This window comes from Bos indicus, chromosome 5 (genome assembly GCF_029378745.1).
Source record: "Bos indicus isolate NIAB-ARS_2022 breed Sahiwal x Tharparkar chromosome 5, NIAB-ARS_B.indTharparkar_mat_pri_1.0, whole genome shotgun sequence".
Taxonomy (NCBI): domain Eukaryota; kingdom Metazoa; phylum Chordata; class Mammalia; order Artiodactyla; family Bovidae; genus Bos; species Bos indicus.
Genome location: NC_091764.1, coordinates 108,746,389 through 108,759,574, shown reverse-complemented (window position 1 = coordinate 108,759,574; position 13,186 = coordinate 108,746,389). Strand labels below are relative to the sequence as shown.

At 50.6% G+C, this 13,186-nt stretch overlaps 1 protein-coding gene across 2 annotated transcripts in view; it reads right to left on the bottom strand.

Moving 5' to 3' along the window:
• Positions 1-1,619: 1,619 nt before the first annotated feature.
• ADIPOR2 (adiponectin receptor 2) overlaps positions 1,620-13,186 on the bottom strand; it is a 46,621-nt gene continuing 35,054 nt past the window's right edge. For both annotated transcript variants that reach the window (XM_070790329.1, XM_019961744.2), the window contains exons 4-8: positions 9,075-9,246; positions 7,130-7,316; positions 6,768-6,955; positions 5,154-5,347; positions 1,620-4,143 (exon numbers count right to left, since the gene is read on the bottom strand). In XM_070790329.1, coding sequence (XP_070646430.1) covers positions 4,015-4,143; positions 5,154-5,347; positions 6,768-6,955; positions 7,130-7,316; positions 9,075-9,246 — 870 coding nt within the window. In that variant the 3' untranslated portion in view covers positions 1,620-4,014. The remainder of the gene's footprint in view (positions 4,144-5,153; positions 5,348-6,767; positions 6,956-7,129; positions 7,317-9,074; positions 9,247-13,186) is intronic.

Here is a 13,186-nt window from a genome sequence, read left to right as displayed (position 1 = left end):
TCCGGCACCACGGGTATCACCGTGAAAAGGGCGCCTACAGACAGCTCAGGAAAGGACTCGGGAAAGCCAGGGGGTGTCTGTAGGCCTCGAGCAGGACGGGAGGGGCTTCCTTGGCAGGTAAGACCTGGCCTTCCGATGCAGATTCAATCCCTGGCTGGGGACTAAGGTCCCACATGCCTCGCATCCACAAAAATCAAAACATAAAGGAGAAGCAACACCGTAACAAACTCAATAATGAAGACTTTTAAAATGGCCCACATAAAAAATAAAGCAGGACACGACCCAGTGTCCCACCCTCCAGGTTCCCTATGCAAAAAACCTATTCCTAGACTTAAAATCAGAATGCATCCAAATGCTGGAAATTCCCCTGAAAAAAACTAAATAAACCCAAGGCAAAAAGGGCTGGGACCTCCTCTCTTCTCTTAAATTACATAGGAGGTTAACAAACCCCCAAAACTTTCAGTCAAGACACACGAGGCTTTTATTTTTGGCCGTGCCGTGCAGCAAGGGGATCTCAGTTCCCCGACCAGGGATCAAACCTGCAACCCCTGCAGTGGAAGCCCAGAGTCCTAACCACTGGGCAGCCAGGGAAGTCCCTACATGAGACCTGAATTTCCCTCTTAGTGTAGACTATGTCGCAAGAGTCAGACTCACCTCTCCTAATCTCACCTACAAAACACAAGTGAAACAACACATCTGCTCACTGGGGGCTGGTTACAATCGCGTGAAGTGCTGAGTGCTCTCACGCGCCCCCTTGTAGGATGCGTTCTTTACGTGTTATTTTGGTACCTCTAATGATAAATTAGTAACTGCCCCTTGGAGCTGGCTCTCCCGTCCACTCTTGTGCCTGGGACCCCAGTTATGATCAAAGTGTAAGGAGGGCCGGGAAGGCTTGAGCTGGGCATGAGCACTGGTTTTTATACTGAAAGTGAAAGTGAAGTCGCTCAGTCGTGTCCGACTCGTTGTGACCCCATGGACTGCAGCCCACCAGGCTCCTCTGTCCATGGGATCCTCCAGGCAAGAATACTAGAGTGGGTTGCCATTTCCTTCTCCAGGGGATCTTCCCAACCCAGGGATCGAACCCAGGTCTCCCACATAGCAGGCAGATGCTTTAACCTCTGAGCCACCAGGGACCCTCTTTATTAACTCATCATCATCCTGCCTGCCATCATTAACACGTTAGGAAAATTAAATGGAAATGTGAAATATACAAATTACAAGATTTATCTAATTAAAACTGCCAGAGAACACCTTCAACTTTCGCACTCTCAACACTACACTGGGGAAACCACAGTATACAATATGACCTTCAAAAAACTGGTAGCCCAGTGAGTGACAAACCCCAAAGCGTCCTGAGATGTTGTACTCGGTATAGAAAATACCTTTGTGGCCAAAGAATCCTGACTATTAATAATTTCACAAGAGCTTTATCTGTTGGTCAGTCCACAGACAGCCTTTTCAGAATGGTCTCCAGCACTCAGAGTGGGATGTTTCCAGAAATTTTAGCTTCAGTATCTAAATGAAGGCTTCAAGTTAAGAAGTACCAAAAGCTATGAAGAGGGAAGCTGAGGCAGTTTTTTCTTTTAAAAAAAAAAAAAAAAAAGGCACAACAAAAAACATTCATATTCCACTTGGTTTTTTTATTAGAAGTTTGAGAATACAGCGAGGAGGGACATCCCATGGTGAATGGGGCCATCGCACAAATGCCCTTCTGAAATCCCAGCCGTCTATGATCCCCAAAAATGTGCTTTGTGGCTTTGACAATTTATAAACGGGAAGGGGGAAATACTGAGAAGGCCACTCTTCAATGGGTGAGAGGATGAAGCTGCAGAGGTCCGAAAAGGCCAAGGGCCCGAAGAGAAAACGAACATCTGCACAGAGCAAGCGAGCCTCTGACTGCTGAGAGTAAGGCATCCAGGCGCCGACCTGTGGGGTTCCCAGCAGGCAGAGGCGTGTGTGAGGCAGGCCAGGGCTTCGAGGACACACGGAGGTGGGTGCACACCCGCTTCCCAGGGAGGGGCCGGGGTGGGGGCTGTCACGGGGTCGGGGTGGGGGGACGTCTGGTTGGTGATCACGTCACTTTCTAAGTGCTTGTGCTGTGTTGAGCCAGGTGCAGCTCCTCTTTGGGGGGGGTGTGTGGGGGGCGGCTGGGCCCCGGACTGCTGGAGGTGTCCCGGGGGCCGCATGTAACACACCGCTTCCCCGGGCAGGTGACCGGACGCAAGGCTGGCTTCTGGGGGACATCCTGAAGCCCAGGGAGCCTCCTCCCAGGGGTGCAGTGGGGAACTGTCTCGTGGGCCGTGCTCCTTGGAGGGGTAATACTGCTCTCCCACCTGTCCACACGGCACCAGCACGCCCAGCACCGGGGGCAGTGCCCTCACTCAGGACCAAAATACTCCCAAGTTCTACAAAAGATTCTTGCTTCCTGGTTCCCAGGTTTTGCTGGAGACACAGGGGAAAGGAGACACCTAACCAAGAAAAAAACCCACACTGAGTAAACAGGAGACCTTCCCACGCTCACAAACACTGGTGGAGGCGGCCAGCCCAGCTCAGGACCTGTTCACGTGTGACGGCTGCCGCTCCAGGTGCGATTCAACCATCACAAGTTTTTGCTGAGTAAAAAATGGACTCGGGGATATGTGGGCAGGTGCAGGCCTCCCAGGAGCCAGACCCTCCACACCAGACTCTGACACCCCCGCAGGACACCTTTGGGGCTCAAGCAGCCTTATTTGAGCAGCTCCTCAAAGACACAGCTTCAAGGAGCCAACCAGACTCCCTGGCAGTAATGTATCACTTCCTTCTAAACCTTCCTACCACACCACCCCTAGAAAACTGGGCTCTTGGGTGCTGGTCACCCCAGCACTGGTGGGTAAAGGGCTCTCGCCTGAGGTGTGCTGCTGGCTTCCCTGTTCCTGGAGACCTGATCGGGGAGGTGGGGGTGAAGGGGGGTGAGGTTGTGTTCACGTGCCCAGCCCCCAGGCACCAGGACAGCACCACAGGGAGACTCTCCCCCACCACAGTTGGCAGGCCCTGGGCCCCTGTGCGGCTAGCCTCAGGCCAGGAGCTATGGTGCCAGGGAAGGTGGTCTCTCTCCTGGCAGGGGGCAGGGGCTGAGGGGGAGGTAAGGCAGTGATTCTCCTGAGGGACTCATACAGAGTGGTCCAGAGCTCCACTGCAGACACCTCATCCCCACCCCTGCAACCACAAAGGATGCGGGAAGCCCTGCAGGCACTCCCCCAATCCCCACCAGCCTCAGTGACGTTCCTGGGTAGGTGGCACAAACAAGTTGCTCAAACTCTGACACGTCACTACTGCCTCGATCTCACACACCCCGCTTCCCCCAGCAAACACGCCGCCCCCGCCTCGCGCTCTCCAGAGTCGCCAGGCGGGGCGGGACAATGCTGCCCCGGAGCCCGAGGTGTCCCCGTCGGCAGAAGGCACCCGGGGCGCCGGGCGTCATACATTCTGGGGCTGTCGCCTGATCCTTCGGCGGTCACGTGTGCAAAACTGGAACAGCGTGTGGCTCTCGCGTGTTTCGTTCTATACAAAAGCCTGCCTCCCTCCCCTAGCCCTGTGGTTTAAACATTTATATAAATTTTTATTTAAACAGTAAGTTAGAAATCTTATTTACATTAATTTCTTTGTTCTCCCAAAAGGGCATCTAAAATCACACTGCCACCCCTCAGAGGACATAATAAATGTTCGCCAACACTGGTCGGTGTCACCATTTCTAAGGAGAGAGGAGGGAGGAGGAGGCGCCTCCAGCTGATGGCTACAAGCGCAGAGGCCAGCGTGCCCGCGGCGCGAGTGCCCTCCGTTGGCCAGACCCAAGAACAAGGCAGGGCTGGGCCATCTCGCGTCTTCTCCACCTGTGAGGTGTGATTTATTTTTGTTTTCTCTTCCCAGTTGCGGACCACGTGGAGCCCTGGGGCGTCATGAAGCCCCGCACTGTGGGGCTCCTCTGGCACTGGCGTCACGGCCAGTGGGGGTCACGTCCCCGGCCTCTGGCCGCTGTCACAGTGCGTCCTCTTCGCTGCAGCCTCCGCCAACCATGAAACGGAACTCCTGGAGGTTCGAGACCCCGTGGAAGTGGACGAACGCGCCAGCCACCACAAAGATGTGGAAGAGCTGATGAGAGTGAAACTGGGGATAGAAGCAGGGAGGGCGAGACGTCACTAAACGTCGGCAGAAGATCCCGAAGACCACACGGAGCCGGGGCAGGGGTGGGGCGGCGGCTCAAATTCAGGCGTCCCTGGTCTCAGAGCACCCAGCAGGCACAGCACATTCTGCTGAGGGGAAGGCCCGCTGTCCCCACAGAGACGGAGCTGCGGCCCCAAGCTCGGGACGCAGTGCACACTGGCACCGGGGCCCAGCAACGTGCTGTGTTTCCTGTGCACTCTACTCCTACTCTGGCCATCTCAGGATACCCCACCTTCCCTTCAGGGCCAGGGCTCTCGCTGCTGTGAGGATCTAAAGGGGCCGCTGACCCGACAGAAGGCAGGCCTCAGGCAGTCATGAGGGCGATGGGGAGCAGCCGTGCACACAGGGAAGCTTCGCTCCCTCCCTGACCGCTCAGCTCCGGAAGTGCAGTCTTGGTTCCTAACAGGCCACGGACCGGGACTCATGAGTGGACTGGTACCAGGCTGCCCATTGGTCCCCTGCATTTTCTCCCCTGACCTTTTCCTCCTCTCAGTTTACCTTTAACAACCGTCTGGTTATCCCACCTCCCTTCCAACCACACACAGAATTCTGGTGCTGAAAATGACCTGGGTAAAAACCCAGTGTGTCCCCCTCCTCCCACACACGAGACCAAACGGAGGAGGCCTGAAAACCTGCCGCCCGGCACGGGGACAGGGGGACGACGACTCCACGCCTGCCCTGAAGGCAGCACGCTGAGTAAGGAGCACCCGAGCTCCCGGACCGGTCCCGAGAAGGCACTGGCGGCCCATCACGGGGCGGCGGGCCTCACAGAGGGGCTGCCCCTGCAGGGCTCGCCCTCAGCCCTGCACTCACCACGCTGACGCAACTCAGAGGGAAACTGGGGCAAGGGTACTTCCTCAATCATGTCACTTCCCTGGGTGCCAGTAACTAACTCACAGATGGACAGATAAGACAGTGAACCCTGCCCGCCCCCAGTTGCTGACCACACTTACCCAGATGTCACACTTGCCGGGGAAGAAGCGCTCGGGGATGCGGGCAGCGTACAGGGCCGCCCCCGTGATGTATAGGCCGGCCATGAGCAACAGCCAGCCGATCTGCCCGATGGTGGCGGCCTTCAGGAAACCCTCCGAGATGACGTAGTGCAAGGTGGGGATGATCCCACTCAGGCCGAGGCCCAGAAACACTCCTGGGAATCACAAGGACACAATAGAGACAAGGAGAAAGAAAGGAGGAACAACTTGGCACGATGCCAGTGACTCTGTAAACTGAGCATCTCAAAAGCAGGATATAACATTAGCTTCTAGTTTGAAAGGAAAAAGAAGGTTCTTCAAACCCTGGGATTCTGCCATGCAATTCAGCACGGCTACGTTCTAAAAAGAGATCTATTTACAAAGGCAAAGAGAGAGCCTCCTGCTGAAAAAGCCTTGGCTCCACAAATCAGCAGTCCTCAAGGAGCTTGGAGTGATGTGTTGCTGAATGCCTCAGGAACCAACAACTCAAGTAGTTGGCTTACAACACCCTATATGCGCTTCTTTATAAGACGCAGGTTACAGTACGGAGCAGTTCTGTAGCTTTATCCTTCCTTGAGACAACGGACACCCCGGGGTGAGAGTGAGGTGGGGCGGGCGATGAGAGAGAGAGGGGCCCCAAGTCCACCAGCATGGCCCCCCCACAGTCGGACTGCCTTCGAACCCTCTACAGCAAGTGATCTGCAAACTTCTGGACATGCCCTAGGTTATAAGACTGAACTGAGTCTGGATCACCAATTTTTTTTTTTAATGAACTGAAATAAAACATATCAGACTGTGTCAAGTTGAAGGTTAAGTACCATTTTGTCCAAGTTGTATAATTTATGTTACTTATGTATTATAAAGACGTGTCTAGGATTGAAAAAGAAAACGTCACGATCAGAAACAGCCTAAAGGTAACCGGGGCCTACAGCCACCGTGAAGTGTGTGCCTCAACCAAGCACCCCATGGACAGGAAGTGCAGGTAAACTGTGGCTTGGGCTTTAATACAAGATGATTGAAAGCAAAAAGACTGAAAGGACGAGCACCCCTTTTAGGACTTCCTGTTCATTCTCGCCAGGCACTGGGTGTGGTACTAGAGGCAAAAACACTGAGGGCACAGCCCTGGCTCCAGCGGGGCCAGCCAGGCCCTCGCACCGGAAGGAAGGGGCTTTTGGCTGGTTTCCAACCAAACAGGCATGATCCTGAACATAAAACCCTCTTCATCCTGTACCAGAGAAGGTGTGTGCTATCTCTATAACACCATCAGTTTGGGAGTAAAGACTCTTTTTTTTTTACACATTTTAAAATGAAAATACATAGAAAGGAACCATTATTTCACAAAAGTTATGGAGCCACAGCTGTAAGGACCATGTACAGCCCTAGACTCATGTACACGGTACTACCAGATGCATCAGCTCAGCACCCACCCCCACTGATGCTGTGAGACGAGCAGGGACACCCCAAGATTACAAGCCCCTCAAGAACAGGAACTGTGACTTCTCCACCTCTGCATCACAAGCGCCTAGCCTGACGCTTGGCCAACAGTGGCCCTCTTGTGCAGACTGGCAGCACGGAACCCCAGCCTGGGCTTCTTACCTGCTCTCACGCCCCGGTACTGGGGGGTGGCGAACATGTCCCACTGGGAAACGATGATGGCTGCGATGCCCAGAACACAGATAACAATCAAGTAGATGAAGCAAGGTTGCGGGTTACAGTAGAAGGAGTAATAAAGCCAAGGAACAAAACTTCCCATAATCAGAAGAGCAATACCAGAGTAATCCAGTCTAGGATAGGGAAAAAAAAAATCCATTTACTGTTGAACATCGCTGCCCACTACAGGCTCCAGGCAAGAGTGCCCGGCAGGCGGCATTGAGGGCCCTGCCAGCGCTGCTGGACGCGCTCCCTGAGCCCACGGGCTTTGGGCCACGGATCCAAACAGGGACTCTGCAGATACTTACTTGGAGAAGATCCTGGAGACCCCTTCTGAGTGGCAGTAGACTGTGTGGAACAGCCATGAGAAAGAAAGGCAGAGAATGGCCCCCAGGAAGAATAATCCGAAGACCACCTTTTCCTGCAGGGGGGCCACAAAGGAGATGTTGGGGCGAAACATATAAAAGATCCCCAGGCACAGGAAGAACACACAACCTAGAGAAGAGGACGGAAGAAAGCCAGGATTACTACTTTCTGAAGAGAGCGTTATGTATCAATTACATTTTCAGTCCTGACATCTGAATCAAAATTCTTCTGAACAACTAAATCTTATCCAAAACATTGGTCTGCTCCAGACACTGTTGGTATCACATGCCCCTCAGCTTCACAAGCTCAGTATAACAGGGTAACTTGTGATTAATCCAAAAAGAAAACAGACAAGGCCTGCTAACTAAGCCCACCTCTACCTCTAGATCCATAAGAAATTCCATTTATAATGTTTTTGGCACATGTGCTGAAGCCAGGTTTCAAAGGCCCACTCGGCAGTTTCTTTTGCAATGAACGCTGACCCCTCTAAACTCTGCTAGGAAATACAGCTTGTCTCCACCAACCGCTCTAAGGAACCACCTGCAGCTCTGATCCTCACCAGCTGGCCCACAGAGTCAGGAGTTAGGGACAGTGAAATGCTATTTGGGCAATTTCAAACCATTTTTAAACTGTTCTTCACAGTAAGATACTACATTCTTATTGCTTAGGGAAAGGCTACTTAACACAAGACAAACACAGAAATTAAGAAGTTAAAACATTTGCTAAGTGATTCTGTGTGATCATTTAGTAAAGTTAGAAGTCAGCAACAAACTCGATCTGATTCTCTACTCTGATCTACTCTCTGATTCTGGAGAACTTGGAGGAACAGAGGAAATCAAACATGTGGTAAGATACGTACATTAAACGGGGAAAAGCCAGACTACTCAATACATTCACCAGGTTGTGCGATCGTCACTATTTCATTTCAGAACATTTTCACTGGCCCAAAAAGAAGCCCCACACCTGCTCAGCCATCGCCCATCACCCCGCCCCCGCCCCCCAACAACCCTAACAAGCACTGATCTACTGGACTTTGCAGCTCGTGGACTTCCCTACCTGGGGTACTTCGTGTGTATGGATCGTACAGCGCCCGGCCTTTGTGTCCGGCTGCTTTCACGTCACACAAGGTTTTCACGGCTAGCCCGTGCTGTCGCCCATTCTCAGCAGGGCTGTATAATACTCCACTGAATCCAAATACAGTATCCATATACTGCACTTTATTTATAGGTCAGGTGATAGATACTTGGTTGTTCCCACTTTCCCCTTACGATGAATAAAGGTGCTAAAAACATTCATGTACACACCTTTGTGGAAATATGTCTTCAATACTCTTGGGTATATACCTAGAATTGCTGGTAACTCCGTTTAATTTTCTGAGGAACTGTCAAGCTGTTTTCCATACAGATTGCGCCATTTTCCAAGCCACCAGCAATGCGTGAGAGTTCTAATCTTTCCATATCCGGGCAAAGACCCGTCACTTTCCATTTTCTTGATAACAGCCCTTCTTGTCAGTGTGAAGTGGTATCTCACTGCACTTCCTCAAATGACTCACGATGTCATTGAGCACCTTTCTCATATGTTCACTGGCCATGAGGAATGACTTAAAAGTCAACTTACTTCTGTGAAATAACTACTTTCCTCTTCATGCTCATTAAAATATTACAGCCAATTCTGCAGTGCCTTTTCCTTGGCCTGGTTTAAGGACATGTCTGAAAACCTAGTGTAAACTGAGACAACCAGAGACAACCACGGAGGAACTGCATCACTAGCAATCCAGTAAACAGCAACTGCAAATTCAAAACACACTTTTTAAGTCCTGTCCTTACCCTTAAACACAGCAGTGGGGAGGACCAGAATGGTCACAGTCATCATTACTACTCAACATACCCAAGAGATGTGTCCAGATGTTGCCTGTCTCGGTGTGTATTCTGAAAATGCTCTTAAAACAGGCCCGGAAAGAAGGCATGGGGGGCCGGTGTCCATGCAGGAGGAAGTCGTTATCCTTGAGCCACTCAGGTAGCACGTCGTGAGGGATCACTCGCCATCGACCTTCCCAGACCTGGAAGAGGATCAGCAAATATTTCTGTGGGTTTAACTGTCGATTTAGCAACATTGACGGCTATCTCTTACCACATTGCCTTACAATGAGATAAAGTAAACTATCTTTAGAAAGACAAATGCATTCAAAGGCATATGGCCTATATTCTGAAAAAACTGACTGAGGAAAAAATACATTCTTTTTATTGGGGTAGGGGAGCTTTTCTAAGGAAAAGGAAAGAGCAAATGAAGTTACAGAAAATACCCAGGCGACTTCCCTGGTGGCCTAATGGTTAGGATTCTGTGCTTTCACTGGGGAAGGCCTGGATTCAGTCCTGAGTCAGGAAACTGACATGGGCAAGCCACGAGACATGGCCAAGAAGGAAAAGAAAGTGCTTTCCAGCTCTGTTTCGGTCTGGCCAAGGCAAGATGAGCGACTGAAGTTCCGCCCATACAGAAGCTCCTCCTTCATCCTTCACTACAGACTTTGTGTTAATCGTTCAGTAGTGTCCGACTCTCTGTGACCCAATGGACGGTACCCCACCAGGCTGCTCTGTCCATGGAATTCTCCAGGCACGAAAACTGGAGTGGGTTGCCATTCCCTTCTCCATGAAGTCGCTCAGTCATGTCCAATTCTTTGTGACTCCGTGGACTATACAGTCCATGGAATTCTCCAGGCTAGAATACTGTAGTGGGTAGCCTTTCTCCTCTCCAGGGAATCTTCCCGACCCAGGGATCAAACCCGCATTTCAGGCAGACTCTTTACCAGATGAGCCACCAGGGAAGCCCAAGAATACTGGAGTGAGTAGCCTATCCCTTTTTCAGCAGATCTTCGCAACCCAGGAATCAAACTGGGGTCTCATGCATTGCAGGTGGATTCTTTATCAACTCAACTACCATATATACCAGGAAAAATCCCTGTTGTATTAATAAGTAAGACCATTTTTATACTTAATATTCCTGTTGGTAGGGGAAAAACGAAGAATCACACTTAGGTACCTCTTGCTAAAATTACCTCCCTCTCCTTTGGTTTCTCTTCCAATCCCAGCAAATATAATCAAATACAAAGAGCAAAGGGGTAGGAAAACCTTGGATCTCTGTCATTACCCAGTTGAAGGAGCCTTCATTAACTACAAAAATCCTCAAGCCTCAGTGTCCTCGTTTATAAAGCGAGGACCAGAGTATGGGAACTTACGAGGATCCACAGAAATGACCCCCAGCATCCCCACCCCAAAGGCGGCGTGCAATCCCCACAAGCAGCCACCCGAGAGCTCAGGTCTGGGGAACCACCAAGGAGCGCAGCCTCCCGCCCTTTAGGCCCCTCTTCCTCGCTGCCATTCCCCTCAGGCTCTAAAGGAAAGGGATGGGGGTGGGGGAGCCTCTCTTAAAAGACACGCCAGCCTCATTACCCTGCTCCTTTCACATCTCAGCCCAGCGAGCTCACACCGTAAGATCACTTCCGCCTACACTAACCTGCCTTTGCTGAGCCAAACAGACGCCAAGGAGGAGGCAGAAGCACGTCCACCTAGGGCTTCCCCTGGCACCCACCTGCCGGCCACCGTGCCCGCCACACTCTCCCCTCCCTGCACTCCACCGGGGTGGGACGATAAACCGAGAACAGCAGTGACCCCTCACAATGGCGCTCATGCTCCTCCCGACCCCGGGCCTGTGCTCACCCGCCCTCCCCCTGCTGGTTCCTAATGTGCAGCAAAATAAACTCATCGGTCACCAGATGCTGTACTCGGCTTTACTTGGGGAGAACTTTATTTTCTAAGATGGAAACCAATCCTCACCTCCCTCCAGGCAGTTCACAGCCTGCAAACGGCTCTGCTGTGATCGTATGAGGAGAGCTACTGTGTTATCACACGAGCAGTTACTAGCTCTTACCAGTGACACCGGTACACAGTGTCAGAGCGACTTCCCCCGATGTTTCTAAACACACACTCTGGCCTCTGAAGACTGGGCCCAGGCGCTGTGCCTCCATTACACTGCACCTGCGGCTCAACTTGCAGGGCAGCCAAATGCCGACCAAACAGGTATCCTCCCCGCTCAACTCCAGGCAGGAAGAACAAGGTCAAAGCTTAGTCAAAGACACCTTTGTTTATAAGCTTGACAAGGGCAATGCCTAAATCAAACATCTTAGCAATGGCTCACTAGGTTGGTGTTAGATCATATGATAAACAAAACATAACAAACAAAAAAAAATGACCCACAAAAGACCTCTATGTCCACATGTGCCAGACTATGCTTGTAGACTAGCAACGACTGAAGGCTGGAATAAAAGAGACGCCAAACACAAACACTCTCTGAAGCCTAAATGATTTTATTTATTCCCCCTATTCCTGTAGAAAAGCCTTCTCCACAAGGGAAAGCACACAAGCAAGGTGGCAGGACACCGCATTCTCAACTGTCTGCTTACTTGCTTCCAAGAAATAGAATCCGGTGTCACCAAATACAGGCAGGCGGGTTTATCAAGGACAGTCAGAAGCTTGGCCGCGGTGGGTGGGGTGACTCAGGGAGCCTGCCCCTTTCGCTCAGACACACTTCTAGGGGATAATACGGGTTCATAATAATTTTATGACCCACTCCTTTTCCTTCAGTAAATCATAGTCTATAGCAAATAAGTGTCCTATTTATTCACCACCTGTTAGCTCTTAAACTGGAGAGTTTTATTTGCCTTACTCTCTACTCTTGGTTCAGAAGGGAGAACAAAAACTCAAGTTACCTACAGCACCCCACTGATCCATAAATATAAAAATCCCTAGTGGCTGACACTGAATACTCAACTCTGAGATTTAAGGGAAAAACTTGCTTTTGGAAACCAAAATGTATCATTTGTATTCCTTTGCTCTAACTCTACTGAGACAGTGATTACTAGAATGGGTTTAATGTTTCAATTGGCTTTTTCTTCACCAGTTTTCAAACACTGATTAAAATTTTCTGGGCTCTAAAAGTAGATCCATAAATGTTTAGACTCTGCCACCCTCTCCCCGAAATTCCTCTGGTCTTCAAAGACATGTCTATATTCAGATTATAATGTTTTCCTCTCAGCTCTGGTCCAAACTTCAGGACTCTAAGTCAACTGGCCCCAATTATTTCCAGCATCATTGTAAATGTAGAAAAACCTAAATTTAGTTTTTAGCATCTAAGACTATATACATAAAAAGTCTTGGTTTCACAAAACTCATGAAAAAGCAAAGTGTCAGAAAATTTTTTCTCTAAATGATCAAGAGTTCTTCAAAAACGTTTAATAATAAATTTACACACACAGGTTGAACTGTGTTGACCTGAGGTCACACCTGCCAGGATCGGATGGATCAAGTGGCTAAACCCATACATACGTATCAGGGTCCCTGATGATGTTTTCGAAACAAGCAACCCCAATTCCAGATGCCATTTTAGGGGAACAGAGCCCCACGGGGATCCTAATGACTCAGAAAACATACCAGCCACACTGACAACACTGGATGTGTGTGAAGACGAGGCAAGTCCTCCCTGAGGAGGAGTCTATCACCCACTGGACCCTGAGAGGAGCAGCACGCTGCAGAGCAGACTCAGGGGCCTAGCGACACCATTTCAGGGTCTGCAGGCATCAGGCACCCCCAACTCTGCTTCCTTCTGTCTTATCTAACTGGTCAATACAACATCTACTCTGTGAGCCGGTTTCCCAGCTAGATGATCTAGTTTTCTCAAACCTTTATCAGGGCTGCTGTAGACACACGAGGACTAGTGCACTGAACAGGGCTAATGTCCTGACGCTGCTCCCACTCACGGGGACACACACTCTCCCCAAAGGGACGGTACTCCCGCTCTCCTAACTCGCAGACTTCTGTTTGGGAAGGACTAAACATACAGCTGCACTCTGCTGGAGCAGCCGTGAAGAGATACCCCACGCCCAAGGTAAGACGAACCCAAGTAAGACGGTAGGTGTTGCAAGATGGCATCAGAGGGCAAACACACTG